The sequence below is a fragment of the Caenorhabditis remanei genome, chromosome V (assembly GCF_010183535.1).
Source record: "Caenorhabditis remanei strain PX506 chromosome V, whole genome shotgun sequence".
Lineage (NCBI taxonomy): Eukaryota > Metazoa > Nematoda > Chromadorea > Rhabditida > Rhabditidae > Caenorhabditis > Caenorhabditis remanei.
The window spans coordinates 10,046,157-10,065,094 of NC_071332.1; the positions used below are offsets into that span (position 1 = coordinate 10,046,157).

The following is an 18,938-nucleotide window of genomic DNA, read 5'->3' on the forward strand; positions in this document are numbered from 1 at the left end:
CTCTCGTTTTCTTTCTTTTTCTGATTTTTGAATTTGCAACACCAAAAGTCAGTCAAAATAAGGGTCATTTCATGAAAATGTGTCGGGGGTCACATCCACGAGGTCAGAGAAGGAGAAGGAGCACAAGTGGAACCCAATTCTAATGAGTGCAAGCTATCCTCACAAAGCCTTCCAATTTCCTGCTTTTCGTCGACAAACAAAGCCGGAGCCCCCTCACTTGTGCTGTCGGAGCTTCCTTTTTCTAATTCCAAGAAGTAGAAGACATCTTTTTCTAACTGGAAATATTGAAATTTTGGATCCAGCATCTCGTGCTCTCTTAATTATCATCATTTGAACTTGAGACTTGTTATGATGAACTGAGAACTTGAATATAAAGGAATCATAGTGTTTTGAAACTCTCGAATATAGATGAGTTCAATTCATTCATAATGCCTAGAGAGCTCCAAGATAAAATATGAGGCTTTCTTCGTTCTCTTCTCAAAGTTACAGTTTTTGAAGTTGTTTTTCAATATCAGCCAAATTTTCTGAGCTTCTTCTTCTTCTTTTCTTTTTTTTAGTCCTGCCACTTTTTCTTCAAATCTGATTCCCAGCCAGTCATTATCTTAATTATTTTTTGCAAGATAGCAAACTTCTGATTCGTGGAAACTTATGGTTTGATCATTATTCTGAAGTGAAAACCTTATCCACTGCACCTGCAATCAATTCGTTATCAATTTGAAACCAAATTTGATTTTCTATTTCTAGGTTTGTCACAGGATGGATCAGTATATTATGGAGGCAGTACTGGGTCCAATGATGTTACTTGGAGCATTTGGAAATCTGAACGTAATCGTAGCAGTTGCTAGAAAGAAAGTGCTCAGAACTAAAGGAGGTTTACATTTATTTGTGAAATTTAATATATCAATGACTTTTTCCAGCAATGCTTGTATTTGTCCTGGCGATTTCTCATTTTATCTGCAATGTTTCAGAACTGAAAGTGTTGATTTTCAGACTCAGGTAATCGAGACAAAAGTGTCGGTCTAAAAATCAGAGTTTCAGGTTTCAATCATTAACGGGAAGAGAATGTTTTCTGTACAATGTTCCCTATTCATTTTGTGTCATGTTTCAATCTGCTCTATTTCTTTCGATGGCTCTGGATTTGTGCTTCTGTATAATGCTTCCAATCAAGTGAGTTGAAGTTGTAAAGCTTCGAACCGACAGAGGGTTTTTCAGACACATGTTATGGCCTAAAAAGAAATACATTCTGATAATGTGCATAATGCCAACATGTTTTGCTCTAATCGTTTTCTTCCTGAACTTTCTCTTCGTAACTGATGAAAATGCTCCATATTGTGCATTCATGTTAAGTAAGTCGATCTGTCGGATGTGCCTATCTAGTTGCATGCTCTATCATAGTTCGTGTTTCGTTTATGTTTTAGTTCGATCGCCAAAAAAAGAAGTGGTGAATGATTCAGCTATGGATGATGGTGTATTCGAGATTATATCGACATCTGTGGTTGTTTGCAATATTATCACTTTCATCATTACGGTCGTATCGGTTATTGTGGCTATCAAAAAATGTGAGTATTTTTCAATGACTAGAGTAAAGAAATTCGCACTAAAAATTTTAGATTATATTTTAGAGAGTTTTTTAAAAGATTTTGAAAAGAGACTCCGATGATAGGTGTTAAAGGGGGCACCGCTATTCCAATATTGGTATTTTTATACTAATCGATTTAGGAAGACAGGGAAAATATAAAATTCTCTTGGAGTCATGTCCTAAAATCAGTCTGAATTTGTGGCGCTGTGAGGTCGAATAAATCGCTTCAGACTGATTTTCGGTCATGAGTCTAAGAGAATTTTATTTTTCACTACCTTCCTGATTTGAATAGTATAAAACATGTCAACTTTGGAATAGTAGTGTCCCTTTCCAAAACGGAAAATTGGTGATGTTCAGCACAAGACATGAGGAATCATCGTCATTCAATAGTCACCAGAAGGAATAGTACAGTGGAAGAACGAAGAAAGGTAAGGAGCTCTGCTTCCGTTGGAAATCTGTGGTTTATGATGTGTCCTCTGACTGTGTCCTTGTGAAGGGAATCCGGTTTCAAATGAGTCCAGGATAACGTTTTCAAAGACTAGATTTATCGAGAATGAATCGAAATGGAGGAGTTTTCAGGTATTTCGCTCAACATTCTACATGATGGTAATTTATATTTTCTCGTGGATGATGTCATCAATATGTTTTCGAATACTTTTTGCATATTTTGAGAATGAACAAGACATTGCTCCCTACATGCCTTTTCTTGCTATCATCACAATGCCCAACTTTTGTCAAGCCTATTTCGTCACCTATTTTCGGTCCCCAAGATTTCGTAAAGCGTACAGAGAACATTTCCATTGGCTCACTTGTGGATGTCTATACCGAGATATCATGGATCAACCAGAGACGCGAGCGGGAGAATCTGGAAGTAAACCAGATAGTGCAACAAATCAACAACCACCAACTGAAACAGTGGTGGAAAAGAAACAGAAAGATGGTGGAGTGAAGAAAACTGTGAGGATATATGAAGGAGAAGCCATTTGAATATCTGATACTGTTTTTTGTTATGGTTGGTTTTCTTTTCGATTGATCTCATTGTATGTGTATAATCTGTAAATTGTTGACGATGTAAATAAAATTATTGTTGAGTATTATTTTATTTGTGAACATTGAGGTGAATATTCAAAAATTCCACTACCAAAAATATCATGCCCTCTTATTTCTGTCTATTTTAAATTACTTGGTCGCTCTTTCGACCCATCCTGTTGTAGGCTACTCAGGCTCCAACCGTCCCGGATGACTCTCTTATCAGTACGGAACTTAAGGTTGTATAAAAGTTAAAGTGAGATCAAGAAAATTATTCTGACAGTGATGTTCTGTAAAGTCTCTATTCTTTCCATTCTGGGTCTGATCCTGGCTGCATCAGCATTTCCACCAAATCCAGCAGTTCTCAAGAAATCCCACGGAGCATTCTGTCACCTTTGTGAGGATCTAATAAAGGTATGCGAGTTTCAGTTAACAATGTTTTCCTATTTTATCCATTTTCCAGGATGGAAAAGAAGCAGGAGATGTTGCATTGGATGCATGGCTCGACGAAGAGATCGGAACTCGCTGCAAGCAGTTCGGAATTCTTGCTTCGGAATGCCTCAAGGAACTGAAAGTGGCTGAACATGACATCTGGGAGGCTATTGATCAAGATATTCCAGAAGAGAAAACTTGCAAAGATGTTGAATTATGCTAATTGTTTCATTCAATAAAAATTAAAGAAACTTCATTAAAAATTTACACTTTACAAAAAAATAGAGAGAACTGCCAATTATTGCGAATAATGAACGTTTTCAAAACCATCTTCTAGGCCACTTCGATGAGCTTTTTGAGCAAAAGTCTCATGGACTCATCAGAAAATTTTCTGTAATATCTGAATGCTTGTCTGAGATCAGAAATGGAATTCAGAGGTTTCAGTTTCTCAACAATCACATCCTGCATTCCGTGTTTATCGGCGATTTTCAGAGCAAGAGCATCATCGACAACTGAATTGATCAAAAATTCCTTGCACTGTTCCTGGACTTCATTAATTTTGAATTTTTCTGACATTTTCAAAAGTTCTTCGATCTCATCCACTGAAATATTCATTATTTCTCTTCAGGGTTTGATTCTGAAACTTACATCCGAACTGAACTGGAATATCACTGACAGTTTTAATAAAAACGTGGAAAATGGTCGGATTCACATCTTCAATTGCATATTCGTTACTCCCCTTTCCCACTCCTTCTTTTTTTAACAACTCTTCAAAAATAGTTGACTTTTTCGAGAGAATCTGAATTGCGTTAATAAATTACAACCGGCTCAGTTTCATTTCCAAACCTCCTTGTCAACATAAAATTTCTCCTTTCCAACAGTCAAAACAACATTTGAGTCTGGACGTTTAACCGAAAGATCAACAATCTTTGGAAGCCCTTCAGAATTTTTCACTCCGATTTCCACCTCGAAAGTGAGTTCGTCGTTCAGAAGAAAATCATCAGTGATATCAGATAGGTTGATCAAACTAGATACACAGCTATCTTTTGCTTTAGTGAAAGTAGTTGATCCACGTGTGCATACGTGTTTGTTTGATTTGTTGTGATTGAAAAGGCGGACGATGTGATCTGCATCAATACGCCAATTCTCGTCAACACTTGATTCCATACGATCCTCCAAATGACACTTTACATAAACTTTCAACTCCTCTTTCTTCGAATTCTCCACATTTTTTGTATTAATGACCCCCATAGTCCTGAAAATTCATTGAAATAACTGACAATTATCAGAAGAAATCAACCAAGAAACGTTGCCAGAAGTTTGCCACTTGCTGTGGGGAGAGTCCATGTCGATCTCATCTTTAGAGAATGTGCATCGAAATAATTTCTGTCCACCAGGGTAAGAACCTGAAAAATAAAGTTATGGTAATTGTTCGGTAGATAAATTCAAAGTTATCACCTGTCAAATTGCGAGATGAACTCCAAAGAAGCCAACTCATCGTTAAAAATCGATTCGATTGTAGAATCAAGCACTGAAGATTTGTCACTTTGTTGTTGTCCACTTCCAGTATTCCACGAGGAAACGTTGGGAGTTTTTGAATGAGTTCACGTAAAAAATTTCAATTTTATTTAATTGTTTATTTTAATTCGAAACATAGGAAAAGGGATGGATACTACCAAGAACTAATCATCAAACAAGTATTCATTCAAACAAATTTAAGAGTTTTCTTAATCATTTCCTTGAGAGTTTCAGCTGATAAGTGTTCATAACTCTTAAATTGTCCCTTCAATTCATCCGCAGTCTTCGCAGTATCCATTGTATTAGTCAAAAGAGATTTCAGTCCGTGAGCATCAGCCAGTTTGATAGCGAACTCCGGGTCAACAATTTTGGTATTCATCGCATATTTCAAATATTGTTCACACGATACTTTCAAACCGTAGGTGTCGAAGCGAGTAGCCAGTCTGAGAATCATATCGACATTGAATTCTGAAATTCATCAAAACAATCTTGATCGAAGTAATGAGGTACAAACTTTCAATACGAACTGGAACTCCGTACAAAAATTGAAGGAAGTCATTGAATTCTAGACGATCGACATCCTTGATATTGATGTCATCGGTATTAGCGAACAATTTAGAGATGACAGGGGAGTGAACCGAGATAATCTAAATAAACATGCTTCATTCCCATCAAACTGGCAGCTCTCACCATTTTATTCACGTAGAACTTGTATCCTTCAACAGAAATAGACCCATCTGAGTATTCTCCTTTCTCAAGAAAATTGAAATACTTTGCAGTCTCGAACCCTTCCACTTTCTTCACTCCAACAATAACACGGAAAGTGAGTTCCCCGTTCTCAAGGAATCCGTTGGACTCATCAAGAACTTCATCCATTTTTGTGAATGTATTCCATCCACGATTCTCTGCTTCTTCAGATTCGAACGAAAAGTCCATTTGACGAGCAATGGACTGTTTTGGTTTATCACTATTCTCCAAAACGATACGGAATTGGCCAAAAGTTTCCCATGCATTGGCCACGTCAACAGGGGAGCAGAAGAGGAAAGCAGAGAGAAACTTTCCTTTTGGATTCGAGTTGACACACACATTCAGGTGCCTAAAGGAAAATCCGATAAATTAATTCTTTCATCTAACTGACCAATCAATATCTCCTGTTGCATAGAGTGGACTATTAACTCCGGCACTATCCAATCTCTCAAGATCCTTGACGACGAAGGTGAACTCGGTGCGTCCGAATTCATAGAAATCTGAAATTTGTTAGCTCACAATAAAACAACAGTTTGACAGCTACCCGAAATAGTCTTAGACATTTTTGGTGCGGTCACTGACTTCTTATGCTGAAGAGAAATGATAACTGTTGTTGATAGGAAACTGGTGAAATAAATTCCACATGTCTTGAATGAATATTGAAAAATGTTAATCCACGCGAAGAAAATGGAGTTCACGGGAAAATAAGTTGAGCCCCGAAGATTTTATTCAAGAAAATGTTTTTAAAAGCTTGGATCATTTTTCTGATGTCTCCAGTTCAAACACACAATCCATCTCCACATGATTGTCCTTCTTTACATTTTGAACATAGTGCTCCTTTCTCGTACATTTTTCCATCCAGCTGAGCACTGAAAAAAAACTGGTACCAAAAAAAGAACCACATTATGTACTCACATCTCTCCAATATGACACCAAGCTTCGCTTGGACAGTTCGGAGTACGTGAACATCCGACTTTTCTCATTTCTGGCCATAGAATTGTGTACATTACACTCCAATCATACACCTCTTTGTAGCTTTCCTCTACCGTAGACACACCATATAGATCTCCGAGAGGTGATAGCCCAGCAGCCATATTCCAGAAAGAACTTGTAGGAACTTCTCGATAATTTGAGCCATGAGTCAACTTGTCAGGACACTGTGATCCAGAGTCATGAGCAGAAGCGGCAAGTTTTTCATCCCAAACCTTTAAAAATATGAATGAATACTTTCTTAGGGATTCATCGTTGATTTAGTTACCAATTTATTCATATACGAAGCATTCGCCCTTTGTGCAAACTTGCTCCTTGCACCATTCAAATCTTCCAAAATACTCTTCTGAAACTCCTCATCCGTCAGTTTCGATACATCAAAAACTGGCTCCTTGCACATCAGTTCTTCACATTCACAGTCGGTACACAGATCATCTTCAGACTTTTTCATCTCGAAGATAGGACCACTTCTCGCCGTTCTGAGATTTCACCAATCAGGTAAGTTTCTTCTTGTTTTTACTCACTTCGGCCCTAGGAGACAGACCAGATTTGTGTCTTCTCCAGTCATCAAGTCTTTACAAACTTGGAAAGCGCATCCAATTCGAGTCCAATCACTTCGAAATAAATCATAAAATTTCGAGAATTCATCTATTGTTTCATCAATATCTGCTCCATATTCTTTGATGTGTTCCGCGAAGTTTTTGATATTAATCCAGATATCATGAACTGAATAAGATATTTAATTTTTAAGGGAACTTAATATACCGTAAAAACTGTATTTGAGGTGCCCCTCAATTTGAAGTGCCCCTCTAATAGTGGTGCACTCCGACGGACCCTTTGAACAATAGAGGTGCACCCTCTAATTGAGGTGCCCCTCTAATATATTAGGTTGATGCATAAGTTTCTTTCTTTTTTGAAGGTGTGACTTTGGCCAACGGTCTCTAAGCGATGAGGTTGTTTTTCAACCCAAACTTTTTTGCATTTTTATGACCTCTTTAGTGGCTAACATATAATGTTTCAAGTTGGTGCCTAGACAGCCCGCTCGTGAAAACGATGGTTTTTTTGATCGCCAACCAAATGCCTGTTTTGGAAAGTTTTTTGATTTTTGTCGCATTGGTATCGAAATGATAAAATCTTCATAAGAAATTGAGCGCAATTTATAGAACAAGATTTGATCTTGTTATCTCATTTTAGTTTTCAGTCGGAATGTTGAAAACAAAAAAGTTGTGATAAGACGATCGACAGCAACGAAAAACCATGGTTCAGCTGGGTTCAAACAGATTACAGAAATATTTGAGAGAACATTTGTACCAAACTATTTGTAAAAGTTAGAGGATAACATGAGTAAATTATGTCTTTAAAAAGTTTATGACAAGGCCATCAAATTAAGTGATAAAACTTGGCTGATAAATTTCTTATGATTTTTGCGCTTTCGAGAAATTTTGTGTACTAGACCTGAGTGGAGTCTAGGTCTCTTCTGAACGCTCACAAATAAGTCTGAATTATTTTATTGTAAGTAATCAATAGTACACACATTGATCTAAAAATGTGCAAAATATCTAGTGGATTGCTTTAAAGGTAGGAGCGGTAGGCCTCATCAAACTCAAAAATTAAGTGATTTTGATGATGTTGACTTCGGGCTTCTTGCGAAAAAGGACAAATGATGTGAATATTGGAAACAAAGTAAATTTAGAAACATCAATGTCTACTTTACCCAATAACTAACATTTCCGCCAATTTCCCTATCTACAGTTAAAGAAATATCGAAAATACGCGCACATCCCTAAATTGCTGATCTTCACCTTTCTTCAGAGGCGGGCACTGAACTAGCGTTGCTCAGTTGGAATGTCTTTATTTGCTTTTTATAAATAACTTTTCTTGCTTGTTTTAATTCTGAATAGCTCACCTATTCTTGTCAACATTTTCTAGGAAAAAAATGGAGACGAAAAATGGTACCAAAAAAGGGTTCCTCAAGTGTTTTGACGTGCCTCCGGCTGAGATTAGGCGGATGGTAGACGTCAAGTCACAGGTATAATCACAATGAGTTATAGGTACTAACCAGCAATGTTCCTTATTATGTGAGCTATTAGTCTTCAGGAAATTTCATACCAAAAATTACCCAAAAAAAGAAAGAAACTTATGCATCAACCTAATAGTTGCCCTCCAGCGATTTACACTTTTCTCTTATATCATCATTAACTGACTCAGAACTGTTCACTCACATTATCATTTCAACGTTTTAATTGCCAAAAACGTAGTTTGCTATAAAAATTCAGGATTTTCTCAGTTTTTTTACGTAAAAGTTCGATGAATTCGACATAAAAACTAATGAAATCTAACAAATTCAAGAGTTAGCTGGGTACCAAGGTCGGGCGACTTCGTCGACCAAAAATAGAGGTGCACCCTCTATTTGAATTGCCCCTCTAATAGAGTTGCACTCCGACAGACCCTTTGAACAATAGAGTTGCATGCACCTCAAATACAGTTTTTACGGTACTTACTCAAAAGATGATCAGGCGCCGCCTTTTGATTGGAAAGTCTCAATCGCATTTTGATGAAACCATCAACGTCTTTCTCTGTGTTTTCACAAGTATCAGTTGCTTTCTGAGCCATCCAAGCCAACGACAAGTCCCATTTCTATAGTTGGAAATTCAATATAAAGTCTTAATTTTGCAGAACATACCAGCCAATGCAGGTTAGATGCATTCGTGTCGTAGACCACTGATCGTCGGAGATCGTTTAATTTGCTCAACACTTCACCCATCATTTCGTCTTCGCTTGGAGCTTTTGTCACCATTGTGTATTCTTCGTCAGCTGCACATTGTGCTAAAAAGAGGGAAAAATAGAGAGAATCTATACGAAAGTTCTCACCAAAGAGAAAGAGAATGCTGAATACTTGAAGCAACATTCTTATCAAGTTGAAATAAATTTCATTTCAATATGGATAACAATAAGTTTTCAATCATATGAAAGTTCACGTATTCACAAATGGAATTTGAAAACCAAAAACGTAATTTTATTAATTGTACCATAGAACGAGAATCAGAACAATGAATATCCAATAACTTTCGAAATGAAAATTCCGTGACTGATTTACAACTAGAACTTCTTTAGGAGGAGCTCCCCAGCACAGTCCATCAATACACTGTCCACTACATAATGAGCAAAGATTTCCTTTTGAAAAGATAGGACCACCTCTACAATAATAAATGTTTCTCATAAATACATAAATCGCTGGTCCTTACAGTTTATCTGACTCTACTATACATATCACTCGGTTGCATGGAGCTGGAGAATGAGCGCATCCGATTTTAGTATGGTTCCACCGATAGGGAAGGTATAACCCAATATCATAATCTTTCTGGATTTGAAATCTTCCTAAAGAACTAATATATTTTCTAGCAATTTGTTTTCCTTGTTCAGATGGAATAATGGGAAGAAGATCAGGTTCCAAAAAAATATGATCATGATTCGTGGAGTTTGGAGATATCTTTCCACATGGTTTTACAAGTTTCGATGCTTTAGATTCAAGTGAATTATCCCATACCTGGAAAATAACTAGTTATAAGCTATCAAATCAGTACACGGTCACCATTCTATACATGTTTCCAGCTGAAACAGTTTCAGAAAATGCTCTTCTTCGTTTATTGTACACATTGAGAATATCTGATTTGAATGTTCTACTCGTTTGAGTGAGCGGAGTTTCTTTGCAAAATCCAGAGCATTTGGAAGCAGAAGGCAACAAAGTTTCTGTTTTTCTGCAATTTGAATTTTTGAGTAACACTTGGATAGAAACTTGGTTACTTGAATCCGAGAAAACACAAATTATTGAAAATGTCATTGTCTTTCCCATAAGTGCAAACTTTGAAGGCACACCCGATTCTTGTATATTCTGGATAAAAGAGCTTTTGAAGACTAGTCATTGGTTTGTCGGCTGGCTGTGTCTCATTTCGGAAGTTTTCAATTTCGTCTTCATTAAATATATCAACTGAAAAAAAACTCATTGTGGCTACTTTCCTCAATTAACTCACTCTCTAACTGGCTCTCGTTAATATCTGTGTATAATTTGAACTTGATCGCATCGTTGCTGTGTTCTTCATCCTCTGCATTTTTTGAGTAACAATCCTCCATTTCATCCTGAGACAAAATCGTGAGAGAATCATCGATTGTCTGATGGATTTCCATGTTAATTTTACTTTCCACAATAAATAAACTCACTAATTCAAAAATGTCCAAGTTCATCTCAATTGATATTTGTTTCCTCTTTTCATTCAAAAATTCTATCATATCCTTCATTTTGTACATTTCTTCGTTTTGAATCAGAACTGGATCGGGAAACAAATCGCAAAGACTCAGAATGGGAAAGACGATCAGAAGTGTTCTCATATTCATCATCGAATAATAGTGATTTTTGTTGTTGGAAATTTCAAAGTGGTAGAGAAATGATCTAGGAAGGCGAATCGAAATAGAACAAATGACAATTTTTCAGTTTTCAGAGCTTCCACGTTTCAAAAACATAAATTTTATTAATTAAATATGATAATCAGTGTTGACAAGAGTATAAACAAGTAAAAGAGAAATTCCAGTTGCACCGATGAAACAAACGAGTAGAGCGATGGCTTTTCCAGTATCTTCCCAAGTGAAATCCATACTTGTAGAAGTCACAATAGTAAGATTCTGATTGTCCTCCGTGGCAAGGTTCTCATTTGCTTTCAGTGTTTGACACAGCCCATCTTCACAATTATCAGGGCAATCACCACATACTTTTCCAGTAGAAAAATTAGGGGGATTCGGGGAAGACCTGAGAAGTGTAAGAATGGGAAGATGAAAGAAATTAATAATGAATTACCAGTCTGGACCGAGAACACAAATATACGAGTAGCGTTCGCAGCATGCCGGATCCAACGGAACACATCCAAATACTTTACGTTCTGGTACGAACATTTCGATTGTTGTGTTTCCATGAAGGAATGATCCGTCGATTGTATCATGAGTAAAAACCCACAACGATCCCAATGGATCCAAAGTTCTTGGGTGCATATGATAATGAGTTCCCAGAAATCCAGCATGAGCCGGGTCGCATGAAAAACCAAGAACCTCAGCATACTTAGCAGCATCTTCGGACCAACTCTGAAAATACGAACGTCATTAACTTCTTTCTCGAGATCTTCAATTATCCTAACCAACTCATACATTCCTTCATAATTGAATTTATTTGCAACTGCTCGTCTTTGATCATTCCATCTCATCATTGACCACTTGAACTCCTCTTTCTCCATGTCCCAATAGTTTATTGGTAGCTCTTCACAGAGATTCGAATACATTTCGTCCACCACACAATCATATTTCTCTAAGCGGGTCAACGCGTGCTTTCTTAAGTTTGTTCAATATGCAAACCGTTTTTAGTTCATGTAATTCACCTAGTATCGGAAACACAAAAATAATCGTAACCTAAAGAACAGTTGAGCGGGGCACATCCAATTCTTGAACCCATATCCAGAACAATTCTGGCAGATTTATTATGAATCGTTGCAACAGTTGGGAATGGGTCCAATGAAGAGAATTCAGAAGATTTTAAATTTTGAAGAAGATTCACAGCGTCGCCATGTCTTATAAGCAACTCTCCTGTGGTCAACGAGTCTTTTGAAGGACATTCTCGAGATCTTTCGGTTGCGTAAAGAGACAAAGAATCATCCCAAGTCTGATAAAATTGATTTTCTTTCTTAAAATTCAATTTATTTTTAAACATACAATTTTAAAGCTTCTGGTCCCTTTGTCTAGTAAATTCTTAACTTCGTTCACAACATGAACAATATCGAACAATTCGTTATTCCCCACGTCTTCCCCTGTGGATTCGTTGGCATTGACTGCACGGAGGAGAAGAGAAACGGCCAGAAGACTTGAAAACTTCATATTTTTCAATTTAAACTTCTGTAAGTGAAGGTAGACAGAAGTGTGGATTCAATGGTCCAGTGCCCTGCGATCATCATAACTTCCGTTTAACCAGAACATTCATCTGGAGCAGTTCAGGGTAGGTTATGGCTGATCCTTTTTCTCATATGCTTTTACGTAATTCCACTTTTCCTGCGAATTATGACTTACCTTTATCTCACCCAGAAAACTAAAAGACACCTAGCATCACTATTTTCTTCTTTTTTGTTGCAAGAAAGTTATAACAAAAAAGAAAAATCGGTCACTGTTCTCTATCACTTAAAATGCATCTTCTATTTATCAACCTGAAGTGTAATACCAAAAATTCTTTGCGTCTCTATCTCCTCCCTATTCTCTCTTCAGAACAAAAAGGTTTACGAGCAGCTGAATTTTTCGTCTCTTCTTTGATTTTTTTATCACCTGCCATTTTCCGATTTTTCCAGGTAAGTCGAAAAGTAATTCCTTCTATCATCAACTTTTACATTATGGTCTTTTGTCTTTGCTTCAATCGCATTTTAAAGTGCGGAACGTTCTTGTTATAATTTTCCAGTTCTCAAATATATTCTTGTCATGATGAAGTAAATATCAATTAGTAATAGGGCGCGGTTTCATTACTATAGGAACTTTCTGTACATAACTGTAACCGTTACAAGGTGTGACATCAGAATAGTCTCACCATGCACGTGAACATGAATCATGCCATATTTTGTGTTTTCTCTTCTCTGCCCTCCGTCTCGTCTCATGTAGCCTCGAAGCATTCGGTGTCTCTCTTGTACTTTGCGCTTTCTGATCGTTTTTTCTCCACCACTGATTACTTGATTGATAAATATCATCTCTTTCTCTCCGTGACCCTTTTCCGTAGTGCGCTCGTCTCCAAAACTTGCAAAATCCACGAAAATACAACGACAATGCAAACGCGCCCCACCGGTCTACTGCAGTTTTACATTTTTTTGCAACTGGTTTCACTCTTTTCTCCGGATTTTCAATTATTTTTTAAAGAAAATATCTAAATTTTTACTATTTCAGTTTCTTCAAAATGGGTGGAACTCAAAATGGGAAAACCGTGGCGAATGGAAGGTCAGTTTTGCAAACAATTCACTCTGTCAACTTGTCAATAAAAAATTCAGAGTGAAGAACGGGAAGACCATCGAGCTAAGCACACCAGTAGAAGAATGCCCAAAACCAGCATTTTACGTTTTCTGGCTAGTTCAATTGAATATCACAATGATGCTTCTAGGAGCGATGGTTGCCACTCTATTAGATAACTGGGGAATTGTAAAAACAAAAAGAGCAAAAGGAGATCCCCGGATGAAGGTATGATTTATTTCAAAATGAAATCTACGACATGGGAAAATGTTCGGATGGTGTTGTTCTTTGTTTTCCGGTCTGCACTTATCACAATCTGATAAGACATTTTGAAATGCGGAAATCGGCATGCGGTAAACCGTTTTAGAAGCCATAAAAGTTTATCAGTCACTCTTACTATCGGAATGTCAGAAAATAAACTTTTCATGACTCACCTAGTAACATTTTGTTCTTTTTCAGGACTTTTCGCCACTCGGAAACAGTTTCGACGCCACATACACAGATCATATCTATCGACAATCAACAGATGTGGTTAATCGACCGATTAGCGGTGTTCCAGGAGCAATTGTTAGACTGAAAGATAGATATACAGATGATCATGGATGGACACAAAAGTGAGATTTTATTTAAATGTTCTAGAAACTGTTTCTGTACTGCTTTTAAAAAGTTCGTCTTGTAAACATCACTTTCTGTTCCGAATAGATAACAGTTTGTCTCGGACAGAAATTCACAAAAAGTGAACTAATTTCTGCGACATTTTCTTTTTTTCCTATTCAGCCGATTAGTTTTCAGATACACGGGTAAAGAAACGGAAGTGATCAATCTCGGTTCATACAATTATCTGGGCTTCTCACATCGTTCTGGTGTTTGTGCCGACGCCGCTACTGCCTATATTGACAAGTACGGAATTAATTGTGGAGGATCGAGGCAAGAAAATGGTAAGTTTGCTATGAAAGTGAAAATCGAAAAAAGAGAACAACAACTATCGATTTGTATTATCTTCAGGTAATCATATCGTGCACAAATCTGTCGACCGCACACTCGCCGACTACTTGAGAGTCGAAGATGCCGTTGTTTTCCCAATGGGATTTGCCACTAATTCAATGAACATACCGGCTCTTGTTGATAAAGGCTCACTCATTCTTTCGGATCGTTTAAATCATGCATCTCTTGTCACTGGATGTCGTCTTTCGGGAGCCCATACAATGGTCTTCCGTCATAATGACGCTAAAGATTGTGAACGAAAGCTACGCGATGCTCTTTGTGGAGTCAGTCCAAAAACTGGAGAGAAATACAATAAAGTGCTGATTATCATTGAAGGAATCTACAGGTTCGCTTATCTCTTCTGAATTCTTTAAAACTGATTTGAGATTTCAGCATGGAGGGAACCATTGTCGATTTGCCATCATTTATCGCTGTCAAAAAGAAGTATAACTGTTATCTTTTCCTCGATGAAGCGCACAGTATCGGTGCAGTCGGTCCAAGTGGAAGAGGTGTTGCAGAGTATTGGGGATGCAATCCAAAAGACATTGATATTATGATGGGAACTTTGACAAAATCGTTCGCTTCAGCAGGAGGATACATGGGTGGTGCCAAGGTTAGGAATCGTCGAATCGTGGTTTTAAGAGGACGATACTTTGACAAATATGCTTTCAAATATTTACAACGTATCACTAATTTTCAGAAAACTATTGATTACATCCGTCGTTACTCTGCTGGAACTTGCTATGGAGTAACCATGTCACCTCCATTGATAGCTCAAGTTGAAAGAGCTGTCTTGGTGAGAATATTATTGACTCACAACTGAAATAATTTATTGTTTAGATCATGAGTGGACAAGACGGAACAGATATCGGCCGCCAGAAAGCTATTTCACTTCTCGATAATTCACGATACTTCAGAAAAGAACTCCGTAAACGAGGTTTCCTTGTTTATGGAAACAACGACAGTCCAGTAGTGCCATTAATGACATTTTATATCACCAAAGTTGTGTAAGTAGCAAAATTCCTCACATCTGCAAAGTAGATGGAATAATAATTTGTTTTAGAGAATTTTCACGACGAATGCTCAAACATAACATTGGAGTTGTCGCAGTCGGGTATCCGGCAACACCACTTTTAGAAGCACGGGTTCGATTCTGTCTCAGTGCCGATCACACGAAAGAGCATCTCGATTACGTAAGTTTTTCTTCTGATTGTCACTTGTATAGTATAATTATTCTAGATTCTCGAAGCTCTCGTACAGGTCGGAGAGGAAACAAATACATTTTACGGGACAAAAATTGACGAGTAACCATTTCTAGGAACACGATTCGTTCTCTACTTGTTGTTACGCTTGTTTTCTGTTTTACGTTCTTTGCATTATTTTTACACTTCTATTCTTCTTGTTCTTGCCCTGTCATTTCTATCCCAATTACTCTAACATTATACATATATCTTCCAATAATAATTATCGAATTCTTAGGATTTTGCACTAATATTCGCATATTCCGCTTGTTTTGTTCTATGTATTTCTAGATTGTTTTGCACCAATATTTCCTAGGTGGACGATTTCATGACATGTATACGTTTCCTGCCTTCCTATCATCATTCAGAAATGAATTCAAACTTGAACAATGGTTGTAGAAAGTGTTTTATGTATTTTTTATCCATATAATTACAGCACATTTACAAAAAATGAAATTATATTTTAATAAACTTCATGTCATAAACAACACATCTTTTGGCAATCGTAAAAGGGAGGACTTCTTCAGTAGAGGGGATTCCTCCGTGTGGTTCAAACTTGTATCGAAGAAGAAGATTTCCAATTATCTGCAAAAAATGTGAATTTTAAAAAAAGTTTCGAATCTGGAGAGAAAAATTTAGTCACTGAAAATATAATAATTATGAAACGAACCAAGTACAATTCTGCCTTCGCCAACGCCTCTCCCAAACATGATCGTTTTCCGATTCCAAATGGAATTACTTGTTGAATCAACTTATCATTTTTCAAGAATCTCTCGGGATCAAACTGTTCTGGATTCTCGAAAACTTGTTCATTTGTGTGAAGAACACTCAATTGAGAAGCAATCAAACATCCAGAATCAACTGGATGACCTCCGATAACTGTCGGTTCGTGGTTGATTCTCCAGAAGTTTACATTCAGAATTGAAGCGTGTCGTTGAATTTCAGCAATAGTTGCATTGAAATATGGAGTTTCGTTTTTATCCTTCAATGACAAATGTCGTGTTGCTCTGTTTGTAACTTTCATCAACTCTTCTCGAACTTTCTCCATAATTTCTGGATTATTCAAGAACTGGATGAATGCAGAAATTAAAGTCATGGTAGTTGTCTCTTGACCTGTAATCCACAAGTCCAGTACCAGAATTTTCAAGTTCTCTTCACTGAAAAGAGATAATATAGAATACTGGAAGATCAATTGAATTCTCACTTGTATACATCACTATTCGGGTCTTGTTTCATCTTCAACAGGAATGCATCAACAAAGTCCTCAACGTTATCCGGATCGATTTCATAATCTTCATTCAAGTATTGTCTGGATCTCTTCACTGCATCTTCAGATACATATTCCAATATTTTGTGTTGATCATTGACGAGAGAATCGAAACTTTTCGAGAAGAATTTCTTCAGAATCCAAACTGGAAGAGTCAGCTCACGGGGAGAGAACTTTTGCATTGCTGTATCCAACATATGTTTAAAAGTGAGGAATCGGTTTTTGTTTCTCTGGAAATAAGTACGTTGAGAAGGGAGAGATTCCATCTGTTTGTACCTCATCAAATCGGAATCCCATAAGCATATTGTTGATGACACTGCCAACAGTCAAGTCAAAAAACACATTGACGGTCTGAACCACAGTTCCGTTTACTGCCAGAGCATCGATTTCAGAGCATCTGGAATGATTGACTTTCAGTATTTCAGACGACTCTTAGTTATTCTATTCTATACCTTTCATTAAGTTCAGCCATAATCTTTTCTTCCATCAAATCTCTTCCCATGCCCATATTTCTCATTGTCAACATCGAGAATCTTCTCAATTCTTGCCATTTTTCTCCGTTCGAAAAGAAGATTCCATTTCCATCTGAACGTATTCACAACTTTTGAACATTGAATTCTCAACTTACGTCTCACGTAATTCATAACTGGTGGAACATGTTTATCTGCATATTTCGTTGCATTTTTGACAAAAACTTCATGAGAAATATCATAATCTGTTATGTTCACATGAGGGATTGGGCCCAGCCAGAGAGTGAAAACATCTCCATATTGCTGAAAGTATTAAATTAATTCACGGAGGTTCCGACTCTACACATACTCTTCTGTAATGGTTGAGAGTAGGAACGATTCCTCCGGTTCTCCATAATTGATACCCTATTTGATGAAGGTTTCCAATCAATGGAAGAGATACTGGACCAGGTGGAAGTCTTTTTGACTTCAAAAACTGTCTAGCAGTCAGCCAGGTAACGATCGAAATGATTAGAAGTAGAAGAAACATAATTGAACAGTTGAACAACAGACAATTAGACGATACATTATATACCCGTGGGTACGTTATCTACACTTGATAAAGACACTCAAAAAACTACAAAAACAACAGACACAACGTGTAGTTTGACTGATTAGATGATTGGGTTGTTTTCTTTTAATGAACACTTCATGTAGTTAGTTGATTTGTTCTTTTTTAACAGACTAGATCTTTGAATTAATCAATTTTCAACTTCCGAAATGCAGATCTTCACAAGTTCTTAGAAAATAGTTCGTACTGTTGAAAACAATTATTTACAGATTAAATGTCTTAATTGAAAACAAGCGTCTGGTTTCTGCAGAATAATGATACAAGTCGTGTGGGATGTAGTTATCGTATAATTTTTTATTTTATTCCGCGAAGTTCTTCAAATTTGAAGTGCAATGATCATTGTTCTCTTGGAAGATTCTGAATAACTGGCTAGTCTAGTTTGTTTATTAATTTCAATTTGAGATATTTGAACTTTTGTTCTTGGTACAAAGATTTTTTTCAGTTTTCTCTGAAGACAAATAACCCTATTTGTTCCACCACAAAATCCATGACTCCCGAAATTATCAATTGTCCCTATACTATATTCTTGCAGCAAACAGTGACGGCGATGATTCAACAGACACAAAAATTGACTCATTCTGTGAATTAAAATCTAAATGACAAACTCTTCTCGGTTCCATCAAATAGTCTTCTAATTCTCCCGTACACTTCACCTTATCATAACTGTCTCTTATTTGTTCACCTGTATTAAAAGTGACGAGAAATGAGAATGGGTGCAATAATTCGGTAAAGTTATGTACATTTCTGGTCTTCTCCCAACTGTTTTCATTGTTTTTTGTTTTTCTGAGTCTGTACATTCTACAAAACAGTTTTTTGATTATGATAAAGCGGAGGTACAATTTTTAAACTAATTTTAATTATGAATACTCAAAAGTATTTTTTCCAGAGTTTTGACCCATTCACCAGTTTTATAAATTATACGGGAATCTCAGATCAGTGTACAAAAGATGTAAAAACTTGGATAAACTCAATTGAGTTAATTACAAAAACTTCCTCCGACTGTTTACTTTTCAAAAACTGCTCTGCCCCTGTGCTGAAAATCTTGGAAGAAAAT

At 36.9% G+C, this 18,938-nt stretch overlaps 9 protein-coding genes across 9 annotated transcripts; 3 read left to right on the top strand and 6 right to left on the bottom strand.

Annotated features, from left to right (window-relative positions):
• Positions 1-756: 756 nt before the first annotated feature.
• GCK72_018675 (uncharacterized protein) lies at positions 757-2,566 on the top strand (the record flags this gene model as incomplete). Its single annotated transcript, XM_053732686.1, has 7 exons — positions 757-871; positions 918-996; positions 1,039-1,167; positions 1,213-1,346; positions 1,419-1,559; positions 1,937-2,007; positions 2,252-2,566. 7 exons carry the CDS (start codon positions 757-759, stop codon positions 2,564-2,566), a joined length of 984 nt encoding a protein of 327 aa, XP_053581599.1.
• A 327-nt stretch (positions 2,567-2,893) lies between these two features.
• GCK72_018676 (uncharacterized protein) lies at positions 2,894-3,263 on the top strand (the record flags this gene model as incomplete). Its single annotated transcript, XM_003110322.1, has 2 exons — positions 2,894-3,022; positions 3,072-3,263. 2 exons carry the CDS (start codon positions 2,894-2,896, stop codon positions 3,261-3,263), a joined length of 321 nt encoding a protein of 106 aa, XP_003110370.1.
• Positions 3,264-3,373: 110 nt separating this feature from the next.
• GCK72_018677 (uncharacterized protein) lies at positions 3,374-4,538 on the bottom strand (the record flags this gene model as incomplete). The annotated part of the gene is made up of 5 exons (XM_003110557.2): positions 3,374-3,642; positions 3,689-3,839; positions 3,887-4,295; positions 4,341-4,446; positions 4,499-4,538. The coding sequence occupies 5 exons, from the start codon at positions 4,536-4,538 to the stop codon at positions 3,374-3,376; spliced, it is 975 nt and encodes a 324-aa protein (XP_003110605.2).
• A 207-nt stretch (positions 4,539-4,745) lies between these two features.
• GCK72_018678 (uncharacterized protein) lies at positions 4,746-5,868 on the bottom strand (the record flags this gene model as incomplete). Its single annotated transcript, XM_053732687.1, has 5 exons — positions 4,746-5,026; positions 5,073-5,205; positions 5,249-5,654; positions 5,697-5,805; positions 5,850-5,868. 5 exons carry the CDS (start codon positions 5,866-5,868, stop codon positions 4,746-4,748), a joined length of 948 nt encoding a protein of 315 aa, XP_053581600.1.
• Positions 5,869-6,083: 215 nt separating this feature from the next.
• GCK72_018679 (uncharacterized protein) lies at positions 6,084-9,203 on the bottom strand (the record flags this gene model as incomplete). Its single annotated transcript, XM_003110532.2, has 7 exons — positions 6,084-6,174; positions 6,221-6,510; positions 6,564-6,774; positions 6,820-7,021; positions 8,797-8,932; positions 8,979-9,121; positions 9,167-9,203. The coding sequence occupies 7 exons, from the start codon at positions 9,201-9,203 to the stop codon at positions 6,084-6,086; spliced, it is 1,110 nt and encodes a 369-aa protein (XP_003110580.2).
• Positions 9,204-9,536: 333 nt separating this feature from the next.
• On the bottom strand, positions 9,537-10,480 carry GCK72_018680 (uncharacterized protein; the record flags this gene model as incomplete). Its single annotated transcript, XM_053732688.1, has 4 exons — positions 9,537-9,842; positions 9,888-10,053; positions 10,100-10,283; positions 10,327-10,480. The coding sequence occupies 4 exons, from the start codon at positions 10,478-10,480 to the stop codon at positions 9,537-9,539; spliced, it is 810 nt and encodes a 269-aa protein (XP_053581601.1).
• A 345-nt stretch (positions 10,481-10,825) lies between these two features.
• On the bottom strand, positions 10,826-12,208 carry GCK72_018681 (uncharacterized protein; the record flags this gene model as incomplete). The annotated part of the gene is made up of 5 exons (XM_003110416.2): positions 10,826-11,096; positions 11,145-11,425; positions 11,479-11,668; positions 11,716-11,996; positions 12,047-12,208. The coding sequence occupies 5 exons, from the start codon at positions 12,206-12,208 to the stop codon at positions 10,826-10,828; spliced, it is 1,185 nt and encodes a 394-aa protein (XP_003110464.2).
• A 1,054-nt stretch (positions 12,209-13,262) lies between these two features.
• On the top strand, positions 13,263-15,604 carry GCK72_018682 (uncharacterized protein; the record flags this gene model as incomplete). Its single annotated transcript, XM_003110593.2, has 10 exons — positions 13,263-13,303; positions 13,354-13,540; positions 13,772-13,926; positions 14,105-14,250; positions 14,318-14,642; positions 14,690-14,909; positions 14,997-15,092; positions 15,137-15,303; positions 15,360-15,489; positions 15,536-15,604. The coding sequence occupies 10 exons, from the start codon at positions 13,263-13,265 to the stop codon at positions 15,602-15,604; spliced, it is 1,536 nt and encodes a 511-aa protein (XP_003110641.2).
• Positions 15,605-15,993: 389 nt separating this feature from the next.
• GCK72_018683 (uncharacterized protein) lies at positions 15,994-17,803 on the bottom strand (the record flags this gene model as incomplete). The annotated part of the gene is made up of 7 exons (XM_053732689.1): positions 15,994-16,122; positions 16,208-16,694; positions 16,742-17,034; positions 17,081-17,201; positions 17,257-17,389; positions 17,433-17,577; positions 17,624-17,803. The coding sequence occupies 7 exons, from the start codon at positions 17,801-17,803 to the stop codon at positions 15,994-15,996; spliced, it is 1,488 nt and encodes a 495-aa protein (XP_053581602.1).
• Positions 17,804-18,938: the final 1,135 nt, after the last annotated feature.